Source organism: Corvus kubaryi, unplaced genomic scaffold, assembly GCF_017639235.1.
Source record: "Corvus kubaryi isolate FWS band 111438036 unplaced genomic scaffold, C.kubaryi_AGA036_p1.0 124, whole genome shotgun sequence".
NCBI classification, from domain to species: domain Eukaryota; kingdom Metazoa; phylum Chordata; class Aves; order Passeriformes; family Corvidae; genus Corvus; species Corvus kubaryi.
In genome coordinates, this window is record NW_024580659.1 from 405386 (window position 1) to 424407 (window position 19022).

Consider the following 19022-nt stretch of genomic DNA (forward strand, 5'->3'; position numbering starts at 1 on the left):
CTGGCTGCCATCAGCTGCTGCGGGGAGCCGGCCTTTTGAAATATTAATTACCACAGCGCTAATGAAACTGAAATGTCCCGAGGTGCCTCCTGGGGCTGTTCCCTGAGGGTAAGGTTGTTCCCTGTGGTGACGTACCTGTGAGCTGGGGAGCAGCGGGTGTTGGTAGAGGGAGAACCTGTCCTTGCCAGCCTCCTCGGCGGTGGGGCTGATGGGCTTGGGGTCGGACAGGGAGCGCTGCATGGTCTTGATGGGGCGTGGCAGCGTCTGCTGGCGCTGGGCTAAGTCAGTGGTGAAGTGCTTCTGTGGGGGGACGTGGGCCTTGTTCAGGCGCTCACTGGTGGCGAAGGAGGACTCCAGGAGGCGATGGGGGGATAAGGGGGAGACAGGTGAGTAGAGGACCTGGGGAGAGCGGGGTGGCTGTCGGGTCACCAGCTGGGAAAGGGATTCGGCCGGCAGATGGGACTGGTAACCAATTTCCAGGGGATCTGGCTTCTTCTTCTCAAACTTGCCCAGGGTCTGCTGCCGGACAGTGTGGGGGTCCAGGGGGCCTGTGCTCACTATTTGGAGGTTGGTGGAGTAGGGTGGGATGGTGGTGGGCACTGTCAGCTGGGGGACCACGACGCCAGGTTGGGGAGCTGGCTCTGGCTCTGTCTGGCAGGCTAGACTCTCACCCCGCTGCGTCTTCTCTGGGGCTGAGATGTACTTCACGATCTCCACTCGGGGGTCATGGGTGGTGATGTGAATGGAGGGGGAGACGCGGAGGAGCTGGTCGGGCTCAGTCTGCACCGAGCAGTCGCTGATGGTCTGGATACCCACGCTGGCTGTGCGGGTCGCCCCATCTGTCTTGCCCTCAGTGCTGGCCTCAGTGTGCCGTGAGGCCCTGGAGCGCCGGCGGCGCACAGGCTGCTCCCACTCCCCGCTGTCCTCCTCGTCTGTCTGCACACTGCAGTCAGCGCTGCGCCGCGTCCGCCGCCGCCGCGACAGCATGAACCGCTCCTCGCCGTCCTCCTCATCTGTCTGCACGCTGCTGTCTGCCATCTTCCGCGCTGCAAAGGTCTCCTTCTCGTAGGCATCCCGCAGCCGTGGCATCGAGTTCCTCTTCTTGATGCCCCGGCCAGGCTCCCAGGACTCCTCGACTTGAAGTGACATGTCCGAGGCTGAGCTGCTGAGTGGCCGCTGTGGTGCAGAGTAGCGGGGACGAGCGGGACCCTCTGGGGGTGTCTGGCCCGGCGGGGGCCATGCCTGCCCATTGTGTGGCAGCACCCGTGGTGCCTCAGTGGGCCCCTCGGGTGGGCGGGCAGTGGGCTCCATGGGAGTGGGGAAGATGGTCTTCTGCCGCTTCTGCTCCTCCAGCTGCTGCTGCAGCTGGTGCTGGAGCTGGTGGATGTGCTCGAGCTGCAGGCGCTGCTGGGCGAGCTGCTCCCGCTGCAGTGCCAGCTGCGCATGCCGCTCTTCCTGCTGTTGCTGCAGCACCTGCTGCTTGATGCACTGCAGCTCCTGCAGCTCCCGCTGCACCAGCAGCTGCTCCTTCTCCCGGTGCCGCTGCAGCTCTGCGCGCTCTCGCTCCAGCTCCTCCTGCAGCCGCAGCTGCCTCAGCTTCTCCAGCTCCACGCGCTCCCGCTCCAGCTGCAGCACGTGCTCCTGCTGCTTGCGCTGACGCTCATCTTCCCGCTCCCGCTCCTCCCGCTGAGCTCCATCCAGTGGTGGCTTGGGTGTTGTGGCCACTGGCCCGCTCTCCTTAGGGGCTGCTGGTGCTGCCAGCACCTCTGTACGGGGGGCAGCCGGTGGTGGCTCTGCTCTCTGCAAGCCACTGGCAGGGGCAGCGGGGGCAGCGGGGGCTTTGGGAGCAGGAGCAGCTCCCACCGCTGCTGGTGCTGTGCTGGCGACAGGCTTCCCCAGGTAGACGGGTGTCTCCATCATCGAGGTGGCTGGGGCTGGCCGGCTTGGGGCCGGGAAGCGGTAGAGGCCCTGTGTTGCAAGCGGGACACGGGGGGTGACAACTGGCAGCCTGGCCAAGCTGGCCAGTGGGACTGCTGCCACACCACCTGGGCCATAGGGTCTATATAGCCCACGCAGCATGGGCCGCAGCACCGAGGCTGGCTGGGTGGTGATGGGCAGCGTGGAGGCAATGGGGGTGTTGATGGTGGAGTAGATCATGCCATCGGCAGCCCGCACGGTTGCGGAGGAAGGAAGCATTTGCCGGATGGTGCCCAGGCGGACACCAGGAACGTTGTACTGTGCCAGGTTGCTGAAGCCCTGCCGTCCCTCGGGGAAGGTGGGGTTGTACATCCCACTGGGTTTGGGGGGTACAGGGCCCTGCTGCTGAGCTGCCAGCCCCGCTGTGCCCCCCTGCCCGGTGCTGGGGCCATATGGCAGCACATCAGGGCCATTGGCATGCCGGCCCCCGTACTGGTCCATGGAGTTGAGGGCAGCACACATGCGGCTGATCTCACGCGCCGTGGTGGCACTGTAGTGGGCCAGGCTGGACTCCTGGAAGCTGGCCAGCTCCCCCCGGTGTGAGAAACGGTAGTCGGAGTAGATGTTGGAGGCCGAGCTGTACCTCCGCATGGGGAACGGGTGGCTCAGCAGCTCTCCTGGTTGGCGGAGGTCAGAGAAAGAGCCGTACTGCAGTCCCTGGCCCAGGTAACCCCCCTCAGCAAAGCCCACGCTGTAGGAGTGCTTCATGGTGCTGAGGTCCACGGCGGCATCACCTGCTGGGGCAGGGAAGGGCTGATCCCCCTTTGTGTGGTAGTAGCTCATTCCGATTTCAGAGAGGTTCGTGTCTGACATGGAGGAGTAGAGGCGTCCAAAGGCGCTGGCTGGGTAAAACTTCTGCTCCTCGTAGAGCGCAGGTGCTGGGGCAGGCTGCTCCCGGTAAGGGAAGGTCTCTGGCAGCTCTGGCTCTCTGCTGCCATACATTGGCCCGCTGGCTTTCCGACCAGGCACCACTGCCGCCTCCCCGGTTTTCTTCTCTGGCATCTTGGAAGTGGGGTTGAAAGCACCCGTGCAGCTGCCACCGAAAGGGAACTTGTAGACCATGTCACAGCAGGCCACCTGGCTCTCTGGCTTCACGCCCGTGAGGTCCAGGACATTGGGTGGTGCCTCCTCCTTCAGCACTTTGGTCACTGGGCCAGTTGCTGACTCCTCCATCTGCACCATCATCACCTGGGATTTCTTGCCGCCCAGGGCAAGGAGAGGGCTCTGGCTCTTCAGCTCTACTGGCACTGCCCGGTACACCTCTGATCCTGGCTCTGGTGGGAAGGACTGTGGGAGGCCGCCGGCATTCTGCACCCCACCGGTCTGTGTGAGGAGCACGTCCTTCTTTGCCATCTGGCCCGGCATGCCGTACCTTGCAAATTTGGTCTGGGGGGCAGCAGTGGGCTCAGGCTTGCCACTGGCCACCCCACTGGCTCTGACAGTGGCTGTCTGGACACCCTGCTCCACCTGCTTCACCTGCGCCAAGCACACTGGGCTTCCGGTCCCCTGTCCAAAATCCACACGGCTCTGGAAAGGGTCTCCATAGACCACAGGCTGCTTGGACTGCGAGAGGATCATGGGAGAGGCGATGGCCAGGCTGGCAGTGCTGGCTGCCGCGATGATGGCGTGGGGCTGTTCCTGGGCATTAAGGTTGATGATCAAGGGCTGGATGGCCGTGGACTGCCGGTTTGGGATGTGGTCCAGGGTCAGGCAGTACTTCCTGGCCTCGGTGGCCAAGGACGTCAGATCCATGCCTTGGTCTGTTATGATGATGGGGGCAGACTTCAATGCGGTCCGTAAGTCCACAGCGTTGCTGCTTGGCACCTTGGGCCCTGGCTCCACCCGGGATGTGCCAGGGATGGAGGAGATGCGGCAGAGGGAGATGTTTTCCGCAGGGAGTGCTCCCCAGCTGTACAGCCCTGTGATGCCATCGGCAGCTGACGTCACGGCAGGTGCTTTCTGGGCATGGTCCTTCACTGGCCGTGCCCTGATGTAGGCACCTGCCGGCTGCTCAGGCTCCGGTGTCTGGGTGTAACCATGTGCCAGCAGCTGCCGGCTTGGCCTGGTGGGGGATGAAGTGGGAGACGTCAAGGCGCCAGAGCTGACTGGCTTGGTTTGGCTGGCTGCATCGGCCGCCAGTGTGATCACCATGAAAGGGGAGTCCTGTGAGGAGGCCTGCCGGGTCAGGCGTGGCGAGCCCGCCCGGTGCGGCGTCTGCGTCCCCTGCGCCACCATGGGGGAAGAGGCGTCTGGGCCAGCAGCAGCAGCAGAAGGACCCTCATAGGAGAGGACTGGGCTCTGTGTCTGCGTGGAAAACTCTGCCGTGGCCTTTGTGGTGCGGGTGGGACTCTGTGTCGGGGAGGTGGGTGAGAGCGGAGGGCTGGAGCTCTTGAAGAAGGTGTATGTCTTGGGCAGTGTGGGCTTGCTGTCGCTTGCAGCTGGGAGCTTCTCCCTGGCTGTCTGCACACTAATCTCCACCGTCCTGGTTCTGCTGGTGTCCTCTGTCTGTGAGCCATAGCTGACAGTGCTCTTTGATGGAATGTAGCTTCTCCCAGCTATGGATGGGGCCTCCAGACTTGGTGAGACGTAGCTCTGCAGCGCACTCCCAGGGCTGCCTGCTGCTGTCGTCACCGTGCTGGTGCCTTTGCTATAAGCATAAGGAGTGGTAGTAGCCTTGGATACTGGACTGGGTGCTGTTGGGGCACTCTGGAGCTTGGCTAGGTCTTGTCCCTCTTTTGCAAAATGCTGGGTGACCCGGACATCAGGAATAGTCTTGCCGATGCTGCTGTCGGAGCTGGCAAAGGAGACAGGAGCAGAGAGCTGTGTGGGGCTGGTGCCAGGGGTGAGCGGGCCACCGTTCTGCTTCAGCAGGTCAGCATAGGCGCTCTCGGCATTGAGGAAACGCTTCTCCTGGTACGCCTCCTCCTGCCCCTTCACCTTCTCACCCTGCTTGAGGGCCAGGTCAAAGGAAGAGGACTGGTGCATCCTGGAGATGCTCTGTGAGGTCTGCAGGATCTCCTCATACACCGCTCCTGCCTTCGGGAGGGCACTGGTATAGTCGGGCTGGGAGGGGTGCGTGAGGCCGCCGTCGTACCGGTAATCCTCACCATATTGATACTCAAAGCCGTTCTGGCCCTCAGTACTGCGGTAGCCAACCTGCTGGTAGGTGCTGCTGTAGGAAGAGGCTGGCTGGGCCTGCTGGACCTGCTGCTTCTGCATCATCTCTGCCTTCCTCATCATCTCCTCGTAGGCTTCCTCGGCACTCTTCAGGGGCTTGCTGGTGGGCTGGCTGGCACCACTCTCCACCTTCTCTGTCGGGGAGTACAGTGACATGAAAGTGGGCAGGTTGTATTCGCTGCCTGACTTGTACAGCTTGGAGGTCACAGCGTCAAAGCTCTCCGCTTCTGAGTCAATGGAAGGCGAGTACTCGGAGCAGGAGGAGCGGTGCAGCTCCTCCATCTCTGCCGCCTGTCGCAACTCCTCTGTGGGGGAGGCATCCTCGATGGGGGAGAGATTGCTGGGGGGGGTTTTGGAGCGCTCCCTCCTCCTCTGGGCCCTCAGCTCCTCCTTGTCACGCTTGGTCTTGCGTGCTGTGCTCCGGATGCGCTGCTGCTCCACCTCCCGCATCTTCTCCTGCTCCCGCAGCAGCTCCTCTTCCTCCCGCATCTCCTCCTCCTCAGACGAATCCTCAATGGTGGGCAGCAAGGGGCCGTGTGAGCGATGCCGAGCCTTCCTCTGCTGCTTCACCTCCTCCAGCCGCTGCCGGCGGCTGGGGCTGCTGTCGCTATCCTCCTCCAGTGAGGAGATGGAGGTGGGTGAGGTGCCCGAGGTGTAGCTGGGCGTTGTGGCTGGCAGGGTGGAGGAGTACTCGCCCCGTGAGCGCTCCTCGGGGGAGCCTGTCAAGCTCTCCATCTCCAGCTCGGGTTCCCGGTCCAGACTGGTATCTGGCTCCTGGCCAATCTCCATCTCCCGGCCGTAGCCAGTTGTGCTGTTCAGCTCAATGGTCTTGAATCGCCGCAGCCCACCCTGGGCTGTGCTCAAGTCATCACCTTCCACTGCCTCCACCTCTTTGCTCTCCTCTGTGTACATGCTGCTGGCACCATGTGGCAGGCGCCGCTTGGCCGACGCTGGCTCTTTGCCCTTCTCTGCCTCGGTCTTCTGCCCAGCTTTGGGGATGCTGTACTTAGTGCGCCCATAGCCTTCCTCCTCCTCCTCGAGGTTGTCCTCCTCAGCACTCATCTCCAGGATCTGTCTCCGCATGAACTCCTCATCGGTCACCTCTGCCTCCTGGCCCTTGGTCCGGGGGGGCACCGGGGAGAAGCCCCCCTCACTGCTGTCCTCCACATAGTCATGCCGCAGCTTGCTGCCAAACTCATCTGAGGACTCCGCACTCTCCCGACGCTCCCGTTGATTGTCCCACTCCTCATCCTCCTCCAGGATGTCCTCCAGCTCCTCATCCGAGTCGAAGGCTTCAGGGGTGATAGAGAGGTACCGTGGCCGCTGCTGTTGCCGCTGGTCCTCCTGTGGCTCTGTGCGGCTCTTGCTACGCTCGGGGGACTCTGTCGGTGCACCCCGGCCTTCCAGGAGAGGCCTCATGCTGCTCTCCAGCTTAGTGAGCTCAGAAGGGCTGGGGGGGCTCTGCCCGGCCAGCCCGGTGCTGCTCAGCTTCTCCTCTTCCTGCTGCACCAGGCCGGTGATCTCGCTCTGTGAGCTGGAGATGCCGTCGGAGGAGTAGCCGGTGTCGCTGAGGCTCTGGGGGCTGCGGGACAGGTCTGAGGGGTAAGGCTTGCTCCCATCCTGCAGGCAACGAAGAACACAGTCAGATCCAGGCAGCTCCAGAGCTGCTGTTCCTACTTCCCCTCAAGCCCTCTCCCAAGGAGCACACAGGAAGCCTGGGCACCACTGGGAGCCAGCCCAGAACAAAGGCTGGGGGCCACCCTGTGTCCCCCAGTTCAGTGGTGCACCAGCAACTTGTCTGTGCTAACAAAGGCAGGTGAGAGGGTGTGCTGCAAGCAGGGGATGGTACATCTAATGGCCCCGGGGGTAAAGACATTGGGGGACTAATAAATATGTTTGAAAAACTGGGCCTGCAGCCCCCAAGGCACCCTTCAGAAGCAGGGCTGGATCCTCACTAGATGCCAGCAAAAATAAACAGCCCCCTTTAATTGGCTTGACAATTAGGCAGTGTGGGGGACAAGCCTCTGAGCCATGGGGACTGTGCATCACACCCAGCCCTGGCGCTACTGGCAGGACCTGTCACCCTGCCAGCACAGAGGCACCACAGACCACTTCTACTCTGGGGGCAAAAGGAGGCTCTTTCCCTGGGGGCTGCACAGCAGTGAGGGGGGCAAACATTCCCTCCTGGCTTGTGGGGACCTTCTGTCATGTCCCCTCCCCATGGGGGGCTCTGCTGGCTGCTGCTGGGATGGGTGCTCCTGGGGGAACACCATCCCAAGGCAGCCAAATGTTTCCCCAAATTGTTTTGAATTTAGAAAAGGTGGGATGAAGAGCATGAAAAACACCTACTGCTGCAATGTGGAATGTTGGAAAATGAGTTTTCCATTTGACAACAAATCCCAACTACCCTTATATTATTTTAAAAGAAATCCAAAGGCCAGAGATGACCTGAACTATTGCATTATGCCCAAATTGATGTAATCCTAATAAAAAGAAGGCAAATACCAGCATGCTGCCATGGAGCCTGTGAAGGTCCTAAGGCATTTGGGAATGCAGAGACAGCAGTGTTTGGAGCCCAGTGTTCCCCAAAAAGTCATTTCCCGGGGCAAACGGCCATGGTTTGTGGTCTACCTTGGAATAATCTTCCCCATTTGTGGGCACAACTACTGGCTGAGGCACAGCTCAGTACCATGCCAGCCTGGGGCAGGATGTGGTGCCCAGGGATGCTCAGAGCTGGATGCACCTGAGAGCTCACCTCCTGCTCCTTCGCCCGCAGTGCCTCGGGCAGTGCCCGGCTCTCCTTGCTCTCCACCTCTGGTTTGGGGGTGATGCTCTTCCCCTTCGGAGCGATGCTCTCAGGAGCTCTGGAAGGCTCCGGGGCAGCTTTGGGTAGGGGCTTTTCCTCTGCTGGCACTGGGGGCTTCTTTTCTGCTGGCGGTGGGGGCTTCTTCTCCGCTGGGGCAGGGCTCGGGGTCTTGGTCTGCTCGGCAGCCCGGAGGCTCCTGGCGGGCGAGGCTTGCTGCTCGGGGGGTGCTGCCGGCTCAGCGGGCGCGGGTGCCGGCGTGGGCGCTCTCTGCTGCTGGCCGGCGGCAGGCGGCTGGTGCCGCGGGGAGCCGGTGGGTGCCGGCTTTGGGGTAGGCAGTGGTATCGGGGCAGGGTCGCCGAGGCTGCCTTCAAGAAGCCGCTGAGTTTGGCAGTTCAAGCACAGCCATTCGTTCTTCTGCAAAAGAATGGAAGGAAAAGTCCTGTTGAAATTCTGGGAGCTTCATCCCAGCAGGAATCTCAGTGAGGAGCTCTGCTGATGGGACATGTGGCAATGGTGCAGAGGACTCGGCCCACCCAAACCAAATAACGGGCCGTGGAGGGGCATGCAGCATCACAGCCATACCCTGCCAACCATCCACATCCAGCTTCAACCCACCCCTACCCGTGTCCAGAACCCAGAGCCGTCCAGCCAGAGGGACCATGGCTGTGGCACAGGGATTGCATACTCTCCCCCACGATCCCTCAGCATCACCAGCTCTTTCATTCTTCAGCCTTGCAGTATTTCGGTTTTAAGCGAAATTAAACAATCAAAGGCAGATTATTACCGTAGCTTAATACTTCTCAGCTCCATACAGCTCCTCTCTTGCTCCGATTTGTTTTCTTTGATACAATAAAGGTTTAATAGCATAATCATAACACTTATGGCTCTTTTTTTCTAGGTTAACAAAAATACTGGGTAGACAAGTGTGCCAAAATTTCCCAAAGATATTACCCAAAGTACACGCTGTGCAGGAAAAGAACAAGACAATCTTGTCTAGTGAAATTCTCAGCAAGAGCTGTCGTTTTATGGCCTGGAAAAAGCAGAGGCAAGTGGGGCTGTGAGTGGCAGAGAGCCCGCAGGGCTACGGCAGGGGCTCTGCATTAAGAGATCAGAAGTGCTTTCCTCCCCTGGGTCGCCCAAGGGCTATTTTTACCCACCCAGGAATGTCCAGGAATAGGGGCCTGACATTTCTTTCCCTTTAGATGTTTCAGCATCTTAAATTTTTTCAGTTTCGCTGCTAAAAGCACAATATGCTCCAGGTTCTTTTCCCACACTTCTCCTTTGCTGATTCATGGCTCCCAAAGCTCAGGGTGGCCAACCTCAAGGGGTGGCTGGCCCTGAGGAGCTGTCATGCTGTCAGAGAGGTGGTCTTGGTCTCTAGCTGGACCAGCCTGGGGCCAGGGCTGTGAGCCAGCTGTGTCCCCTGGGGCCCCAGAGGCCACGGTCTGCCTGGAGAAGATGAGGTTCATCAAAATGACATTGAGGAAACAGTCTCAGGTTGTGCTAAAGGAGGTTTAGATTGAATATTAGGAAAAATTTCTTCACTGAAAGGGTTGTCAAGCACTGGAACAGGCTGCCCAGGGAAGCGGTGGAGTCACCATCCCTGAAGGGATTTAAAAGATGTGTAGATGTGATGCTTAGGGACAGAGTTTAGTGGTGGGCTTGGCAGTGCTGGAGTAACAGTTGGACTCCATGAGCTTAAGGGTCTTTTCCAGCCTAAACAATTCCACGATTCTAATCTGTGACTCTAAATCCCATACAGATGGGACAGCAGCACTGTGATAGCCTTGTCATCTGCATCCCAGGAGTCTCCAGGTTATGATGAGATGCTGGAGGTACCTTGCAGCTGGTGGTGGCCAGGAGGAGCAGGGCTTTCCCACAGACCCTTCTTCACTCCTGCAGCAATCCAGCCCAGGAGCAGCCATCTGGCCCACACTCTCCAGGGAGCAGAGGGGCAGGAGGGCTGCTCCTGCAGGGAATGGGCAGGTGTAAAACATCCTCCCATCCCCAGCACCCTGCAGCAGCCCCTGCTCTTCACACAAACATCTTAAGAATACATTAGGGCTTTGGAGGGCCATTAAAAAAATCCCTTTCAGCACAGTAATATTTAATTACTGCTTAATCAAAGAGAAAGTCTAATTAAGGGGCAAGTGCAGCCTATTGTATCTTAATGATTGCATTTGTCTTCTTTTATTTCAGAACTCGTTCCCGTTCCCGTGCCTCTGAATCAGATCTGCTCACCCCACTCCGCTCTGTGATTATTCCAGACCGCAGAAGGAAATGTGATTGTGTGACACAAATTGAAACCATGCCTCATGGAAATACACGACCTTTCATTTTTCGTTCAGGAATCCCATTTTTCTTCTCCAGAGCTCCCTCCCTGATGCAGGCAGTGAGGGGAGGGCACGATGCACAAGGGGTAGGTTGGATGTGCCAGGGCAAAGCTCAGCTCAGCTCAGCTCCTGCCCATACCTGTCTGCCACACCATCACACCAGCTCCCAGCATGGTCCTGAAGGAGCTGGAGGAAATCAGCTTGCCTTGAACTACCCTCAGATCCTTTACACCCTCTCTGAATGGGGCATTGCATATCCTCATGATGTCCCAACCTGCCAGACTTTGGTGACTGGGGAGCTCTGCATATGTGATGGGCTCAACTGCTTTTGCCCTTCCAGGGAAAAATTCAAGCCCAGAACGACCATGGAAGGCCAACACTGGCCACCAGGTACCAACTGCAGATGCTGAGTGCCAATCAGGTCCCATTCAAGGAGCCCGTGGAGAGGCAGGTGTCACTGCTGGTGTGATCTCATCAGGACGAGGCTTAGGGCTCTTGCACAACCAGACGAGCACAGTACTAATCCATTCCATGGCGATTCCCGTCCCTGGAAGTGTTCACGGTCAGGCTGGATGGGGCTTTGAGCAACCTGGTCTAGTGGAAGGTGACCCTGCCCATGGCAGAGGGGTTGGAATGAGATAAAGGTCCCTTCCAACCCAAACCGTTCTACAGTTCTGTGATCTGATGCCTCTGCAGGTTGGTCTGAGCCTCCTCCCTGAGGTTCCTCCCAGCTGTGGCTCTGCAGCCATTCCTCTTGGCAGCTGCCCCAGTTTGAGCCGCTCACCCTGCCATCCTGCTCTCAGAGATGTGACAGCTCGACTCTTCATGGGACTGCACTGGGAAGTGGATAAGGGAACAACCTCTGTTAAAAATAGCTCTGCCAAAAAGATTGTAGAGCTCTGCTCTGAAATGCCCCTTGTCTTTCAAAGCAGGCAGGAAGGTCTGGGTACAGCAGGAAGGCAGGAACCAAGGAGGGGCAGGCAGAGGGGGTCCTTGGGCTTTGGCAGCTGTGAGAGGTGCCAGCCAATCCCCAGAGACACTCAAAATGGGAGACTGGCATATGCTGAATTTGCATTTTCTCTTACTGGCTTTTCCTTCAGCACCTCTGGGGTCTTCCATATTGAAGAGACCCTGCTGACAGTCCAGCACCCTGCGCTTCAGTCTGAACCCCTGTGGAAAATCACGGTGTGGTTACGGCAGAAAAGTAGCAAAGGGATAACTGAATTTTCCCAAGCTGTGGGAGAGCCCATCCCTGTCACAGCCAGTGCCATGTGGAGCTGTATGTGAGCACAGACCGTGCTGCAGCAGCCAGCGCAGAGTATTTGCCATCACACTCACACTGGCTGCAGTGAACGCTCCAGCAGCAGCAGCTGTGAGCTGCCCAGCTCCCACATGCACGTGAGGGAGAGAGAAATCCTGCCCGCAGCAGCTGTGGGAAGGTGGAGGCAAGCAAAGCTGACCATGCCAGTGGGAATGCCTCCGGTAAATCATTCTGAGCTCTTGGTTCCATCTTTAAGAGACCTCTGCAGCCCCATCAACCCCAGCACTGACACCTGTCATGTGTCTGGGGGATAAATCCCAGGGGGTCTGTGAGGATGCTGAAGCTGAGGCACCTGCCAGCCTTGTGCCAGTGCTGCACGCTTTGCTGGTGACAAATGATCCATCCCTCTCCTGCAGCGCTATCAGCTCGCTGTTTGGTTATCCCACAGCACCTCTGCTCCCTCTCAGAGGGACTGGCTCTGAAGCAGCTTCTTCTCCCATATAACTTGGCCTCAGGCATTTCCCAGAGTACACGGCCAAGGGGATTAAGCTGCCCCGGAGAAAAATGCTAACATTGGAGGAGCGGCTGCTCTGCTAACAGCTTGTAAATCCCCATTGAGATTAACCAGATCCCACGAAGATAATAATAATTAGGCTGTATTTAGTGCTTTACATGTCCAAACCCCTGGATGCCCAGGAAGCCAGGGTGCCCCTCGCTGGGGTGGGAAGTGGGTAAGGAGCTTATGGCAAAGGCGTGGCAGCTTCTGTCTGAATCTCCACACTTAAAGATGCTGGAAACCTTGGCCCTGATCAGGATCGGGATGGGGCCTTGCCTGGCACTGAGGTTTGCTGCCTTAGAACTGCTGTGGTGGTGGGCACGGTGGGGGTTTAATCATGTGGAGCACAGGTTATGGGGAGCTGGGGCTGATGAAGGCTGTGGCACACAGGGAAGATGGGCAGCCCTGCTGGGATGCAGAGCGGGCTCCAGGCGGAGGAAAGCATCAATAATTAAGAAGAGGGATGAAACCAAAGTGCGCCTGAGATGCCATCTGAAATGAAGAGGCGCTGGCATGGCAGGGCATGCTGGAAGACAGCCAGCCAGAGGCAGGGGGGGTGAGGCCACTGGGGGCTGCCCAGCCCAGCTGGTTATCAGCTTACAGCCTTTGAGGGTCACTGCCCTGATTCCTCAGGCTCCCTGCCTTCCTTGCCTCCAAAGCACTGGGATTTGCAGAGGAGTTACAGAAAAAGTGGGTTTCTGGAGAGACAATCAGTGCTGGTGTGGTCACAAGAGGCAGGACAGAGCCCTGGGTTCAGGACATGAGGGACTGGGGGAAGGCAGCTTCGTTTAAGGCACCATATCTAAGTGGGAATGACCATCCCAGTTTTCAATTGTGCACCATTCGAGTGGCATCAGGGGATGCTGGATTTGGCCACAATTCCTGCCAAAGGGGGTGGCAAGTGCTGTGCCCATGGCTGCCCATGCTCCCTCCCAGGGGGAGAGGCAGGGTGGGTGATACATGGGGTCAGCACTCAGACTGAGCTCTGGCCTCCCCACAGCTCCAGAACTGGCTGGCAGGTGGCCATAGCCACACTTGCCAACCTCCACCGGGTCTTACCCTGCAATTGCTTTAATTTACTAATGGGCAACAACAAAACTGTAATTAACTAAAATAGAAGTCTTCCTGCATAATTCTGGTCAACGTTACCACTTGGCAAGTTAATTAAATGCTGAATTCCCCCAGCGCCACTGGGTTTTTTTAATGATGGAGCCAGAGAGCTTCAGCATCACAATTATACATGAATCCTCTGTTCAGTGACTTGGAGGTCTGAGAGGCTTGGTGGGAACCAGTGGTGCCAGAAGCTTCCCAGCTTCCCCAGTTAGCTGCTGGCTACCAGTCCCACCATCCCCATTTGCCCCTAGGCCCCTCAGCTCAACCTCTCCAGTGCCTGGGAGATGTTCAGCCATGGTCTTCATCCCCACACAAACTGCTCCCCACAATATCACCCCTGGGACTCTGCCCAGTTACTTATGTTCTACAGCACTATTTTACACAATCGAAACAGCATCTATTAAAATACTGGGACAAAAATCTGTACAAAGTAAGATAAGCAGCATGAGGTATAAGTATCTCGCAAGCCAGATCTCATCTCCCAGCATTAAATGCAGTGAATCTCACCAGAATATTTCATTTATTTGCTGACAAGTACTGTGCAGGGCTCATCACTGTGACAGATGGGTGCCTGGAAAATATGGAAAACACTTCTGGTATCTGAATCAAGATCCAAATTAATAAGAACCTCATAAAATCACTTCCCAAGCCCTCTTCTCAGCCCCACTTGCAGGAAAGCTCTCTTTAGGAGGGCTTCTGACAACCAGACACCTTCCACACACCCTCCTGCAGCAGAAATGGGGGCATCTCACCGTGTGATCCCAGTTCCCAAGCACTCTGCATCCTCGTGCTAAGAACACTGCAGCTCTGTCCATGCTGTGCATGGTTTTTAGCAGAGTGTTAAAGGAAAGGGACTGAGCCATGCTTGATCACTGGCTGCCAGGGCTGTTTCAGACCCACCTCAGGCAATGCTGGGGGTCTGGCTGGCAGGTTCCCCACCTTCTAAGTGCTCCTGTGCCCTTCCTCCTCTTGGCCAAGATGCTCTCTTGACCAGCAGCCTCCTTGGGCAAACCTGGTGCTCACTCATTTCAGATGCCCCTGAGCATAGGCTGATGCTCACTCCCCCTTGGATTCTGCCCATTCTCCCAGCTGAACTCTCCACAGCCCCTCCAAATCCCCTCCCCACACCTCTGCCAAGCACCTTTGTCTGAGCTGCCACAGTTTTGGGAGGTGAGAAGGGGTGTGCTGACCAGTGCCAAAGGCTCTTCTCTGGGATTCTTGATTACAGAGGGGAGGGTCTATAACAAGGTCTGACCAAGGCACGTTCACAAAGGGTGTTTTGAACATCATGTGCCATCAGCAGACAACCACGGGCCTGGTTTTACCTCTGCCCGAGCCCTTATCTCTCCTAGGAGGCTGAGGCAGTGATGGGATTTGAAACGAGGGCAAGGAAACGAAACGCGTACTGTGACGGCAGAAGCACCAGGGATCAGGAGGAGAGATGGAGCAGATGCAGGAGGTGCTTGTGGCATCTGCATCTGTGGTGGGAACAGAGCAGAGGGGATTCAGGTGCCCCAGTACCAGAAAGGGACTGAGACCAAGGGAAACTGGGGACAGCGCGCAGACAGGGACAGCCCTGGGGACAGCATGGGGTTGTGTGTCCCACACCACCATTGACAGCCACATCCAGGACCCAGGACAGGGCAGAAAGTGTGGGGTACTTTATTACCCTGATTGTGCCCTTTTTCCTCTAAAATCACATCGAAGTCCCACTCAAGCTAGACACAGAACTGTCTGCATGTGTGCTTGCTAACTGCAATGCTGCTTCTGAAGCTTAGCATGTGTGTAGATGCATAAATACAGAATCTGTAAACAAAAAAGGAGCACTAAATGGAACGCCCAAACACTGGTCAGCAGAGCAGGTCGTGTCCCTGGAGCTCAGCAGCTACACACTGATGCTTGCCAGGCTGGGGGAGCCAGTGGAGCTCCCCAGGCATCCTTCCCCCTGCCTGCCTCCCTCCCTCACCCACAGAGCCAGTGCGCTCCCCCAGCATAACGCCATGGGCTCCCAAGTCTATCTGCAGGAAAAGGCAGAGAAGGGACTGCACACACCTCAGGCACCCAAGCCTCCTCAGCTGCCAACTGCTCCATACTAACTGACTTCATTACCATCAACTGGGCAAGTTTTAGTGCAACCCTGGGCTTGCAGATCAGCTCCCCTGCAAGCCACTACAGTTATTTCAATCCCTTGCTATATATAGCGTTTGACTAAGCAACCCAGTGATGTGTTTTCCAGCAACAGACTATTCTTATCTGTTCCTGTGGCCTGTCTCGGGCTGGTGGAGCTGATGGTCCCTCCTCAGCTCTATTTTAAATGTGTGTGATGTATTGATGGCCTTCACACCACAATAATGTGATTAAAAGCAGCACAGGGTAATGAGCTCGCCAGGATGAGCTCTGCTTCGCAGGGCTTGTTTTCTGCCTCCCATCTGATCCACTTCATCCCTTCTCTGTGCTGGGACCTCTCTCAGGTGGAAAACAGATGCAGAAAGAGAGGATGGAAGAAGCTGCACACGATGGCTGAGCACTGGAGCTGCTGTCAGCATGTTGGGAGGGAAGGGAAGGATATGGACAGAGGCATCTCCCAGCCCCATGACAGCTGCAGGGAAGATGGTATGCATAGCACCAGTGCTCCCCTCCCTCCCCAAATCTACCCAGAGGGGACCTGGAGCAGGAGCAGGGTGTCAGCTCCACAACCCAGCCCCTTTACTTGTGCCATGGAAAGGGGAAGGCAAGTGGAGATGGGTAGCCGGACAACAAACAGGTGCCAAAGTGGCTGTCGCAGTCCTGCTCCTTGGCTCTCCCTTCCCCTTGCACATCTCATCCCAGGGATTATATTCCCTGCTCCTGGCGGAAGTAGGGATACACCAACCCTCCACAGCAGAGCCCGAGGGTCAGTGAAACGGCTCCCACGGGGCTCACAGCCCCCCACCCTGTGGCTCGATGCTCCACACACCCAGCAGAGGATTATTCCAGCTGAAAGTCTTTGACTGATGAGTAATAGCAACGCTCCCCTCCGCTCGCCTTCGAGGAATAGCTGTGCTCTTGCCAAGTCCAGCTTATTCCACTGCAGCAGCCGATGGCCAGGCCGGTGAACGCTGCCATGCCAAGGGGAAAGCACTGCAAGCCTCTGCGGCCGTAGGAGAGCTGCGGATGTGGTTGTCACCACCATGACCAGCCTGGGCCACCTGCAGCTCTTTGCCTAGTTGCAAACCCCGGTAGCTGTAACCTTGAGTCAGGACATCCCATCCTGGGCAGCACCTCCTGCGGCAGAAGTGGAGGCGGAATCATAGAATTATAGAATTGTTTCGATTGGAAAAGTGCTCTAAGATGGAGTCAAACTGTTACACCAGCACTGCCAAGGCCACCACTAACCCACGTCCCAAGTGCCACATCTGCATGTCTTTTAAATCCCTCCAAAGGTGGTGATTCCACCACTTCTCCGGGAAGCCTGTGCTTGACAACCCTTTCTGTGAAGCCATTCTTCCTAATATCTAATCTAAACCTCCCCTGGCACAACTTGAGGCTGTTTCCATTATCCTATCACTTATTACTTGAGAAAAGAAACCAACCCCCTCCTGGCTACAATATCCTTTCAGGTAGCTGTAGAGAGTTGGAAGTTTTCCCCTGAGCCTCCTTTTCTCCAGGCTGAGTCCCCCCAGCTCCCTCAGCTGCTCCTCAAAGGACTTGTGCTCCAGACCCTTCCCCAGCACCACTGCCCGCTGCAGTAAACAGATGGACTTCTTGGGGTGCTGACCTGTGTGCAGGTATCCTGCTCTGCTGTCCCCTGGGCTGTCCCAGGGCTCCCAGTGAGGGTCCTCCTTCCCAAATCTGACTTGACAGAAGCTGAGGAAAATGCCACCAACTTTTCCATGTTTTCAGGAACTATGATGTTAGTCAAGCTCAGACTACTTTTTGATATTGTTATTTCACTGTTGGACCCCAAAAGTTTATTCCACAGAACTGGGAAAGCAGCTCACCTTGCGGGGGGATAGTTGGGCAACCTATTTGAGACATCTGTCTGGGACCCCAGAATAAACCCCTGGCTCTGGCATCCAGCTGAAGCACCCACAGCCATCAGCTCCCAGCAGCTCCCACCTTGGGAGCATCTCATCACCTGCATCCCTGTGTGGCCGTAGCCACGAGCCAGGCTCCCCCCCGCTCATCCCTGCCCATCTTCTATCCCCTCCAAAATTAGGGCAGCTGCTGCGGCAGGAAGCACCTTCTGTATTTTTGGAGCTTAAAAAAAAAAAATCCTTTCTGAACGGGCAAGAATGTTTCTAAGTCAAAGGATTTAAACTATTTTGCAATCAAAAGGAAGCGTATTTCCAAACGAGCCGATGGCGAGAGCCTGGGTGCTGTGTGGGCTGTGTGAAGGGGCTGCTAAAAAAGGGTACACAGCTGTCCAAAATTTGGAAACCGGTGCTTTTGCAGAATATATATAGACATCCCTCCCCACTCAACATATTTCCTTCCAGTTCATTAGATTAAAAAAAAAAAAACCATTTTAAAATATCAGTAGGATATTGAGGAGAGCACTTTGATGCTTTTGGCTTGTCTAAAAAAGTCACGGGACCAATTCCCAGGGCTGTGGGTGAGCATCCATTGCCCTGGGAATGGCCTGCTGAGCAGCAGTGTCACTGCCATGCTCCTGCACTAACACAGACATGCAGCAATAAACCAGCTGCCTTTGGGAACCTCCCAGCAGGGCAATGGTGGTTGAGATAAACATGAGTGGGTTTGCTTGGAGATGGTGAGGAGACACGGAGGCCAACCCCCAACCTCCTCCAAGGGGCCATCCTCTCTGTTACTATAAGCCACTCCCATCTGCACCTGGCCACCCCTCAGCACTGTGGTCCAGATTTCACATTTCACCCTTGTTTTCCCACAGTTGCCACCTCTGGGTAGCAGCTGTGACACTCATTTATCTCTGTTGTTATTTCCAGTCTGGATGTGCTCCTGTTTCTTCCTGGCCATTGGCTATCACCACACATCTTCTGCTACCTTGACCATTACCTGATGTCTCCTGCAATAAGCAGGTGGACATAAAACTGCCCCTGGCCTGAAATGGACTCAAGACAGAGCATCTTTCCAGAGAAGTGGGAGAAATGTCATGTCCAGGCTGGACGCCTGGAGGTGCAATAATGGGAGGTGACACATGAGCACGCGCTGAGTATTTAAGAAAAAGGAGAATAGGAGGAACAAGAGAGAAAATCTTATGCTGAAAGCACTTTTCATTTTCCTTTTCACTGAGCCTTACTATTCTTCTCTGTTTCATCTTGGAGAAAGAGCTAAATTAACTACCAGCTCAGTTCCGAGAGACTGGATCCAAATGGATGAACTATTAAGAAGATTTTCTCTTCACAATAAAATCCAGCCAATGGTATTAATGCAGCAGAGGGTTTGGTCTGGTTTTCACAGATTAGCTATAGCTGTCCCAAGGACAGCAAGCTCCGATTTTCCCATTTTGCTCCAACGTGATGCTTATAGAGATGTCTGGATCATTCACAGTCATTGCAGACCAGACTGGGATGACCATCATCTAACCATGTAGAAGAGAGGAACGTGGCTCCTGTTCTCCACCATGTCCAGGCTCCCTGTCCCTTCTCACCCACACACAGACCAGTTGTTCCCAGTGCACCCTCCCTGAGGACTCTGCTGGGTTCCTGCTCTAGGGATGCACCCACTGAGAAGCTGCATCTTCTCAGGAAGCTCCAGTGCCATCCAGCACAGCTGCCCCTCCAGCACCCAAACCCACTAGCACTAAGCCAGGAGTCTACTCTCCCCAACTGATAAAGA

The 19022-nt window shown here is 56.4% G+C and overlaps 1 protein-coding gene across 1 annotated transcript in view; it reads right to left on the reverse strand.

Moving 5' to 3' along the window:
• Nucleotides 1–19022, reverse strand: part of BSN (bassoon presynaptic cytomatrix protein) — an 89921-nt gene that overhangs the window by 7504 nt on the left and 63395 nt on the right. The window contains exons 5-6 of the mRNA XM_042017890.1: nt 7910–8374; nt 136–6774 (exon numbers count right to left, since the gene is read on the reverse strand). Of these exons, the coding sequence (XP_041873824.1) occupies nt 136–6774; nt 7910–8374 (7104 nt within the window). The remainder of the gene's footprint in view (nt 1–135; nt 6775–7909; nt 8375–19022) is intronic.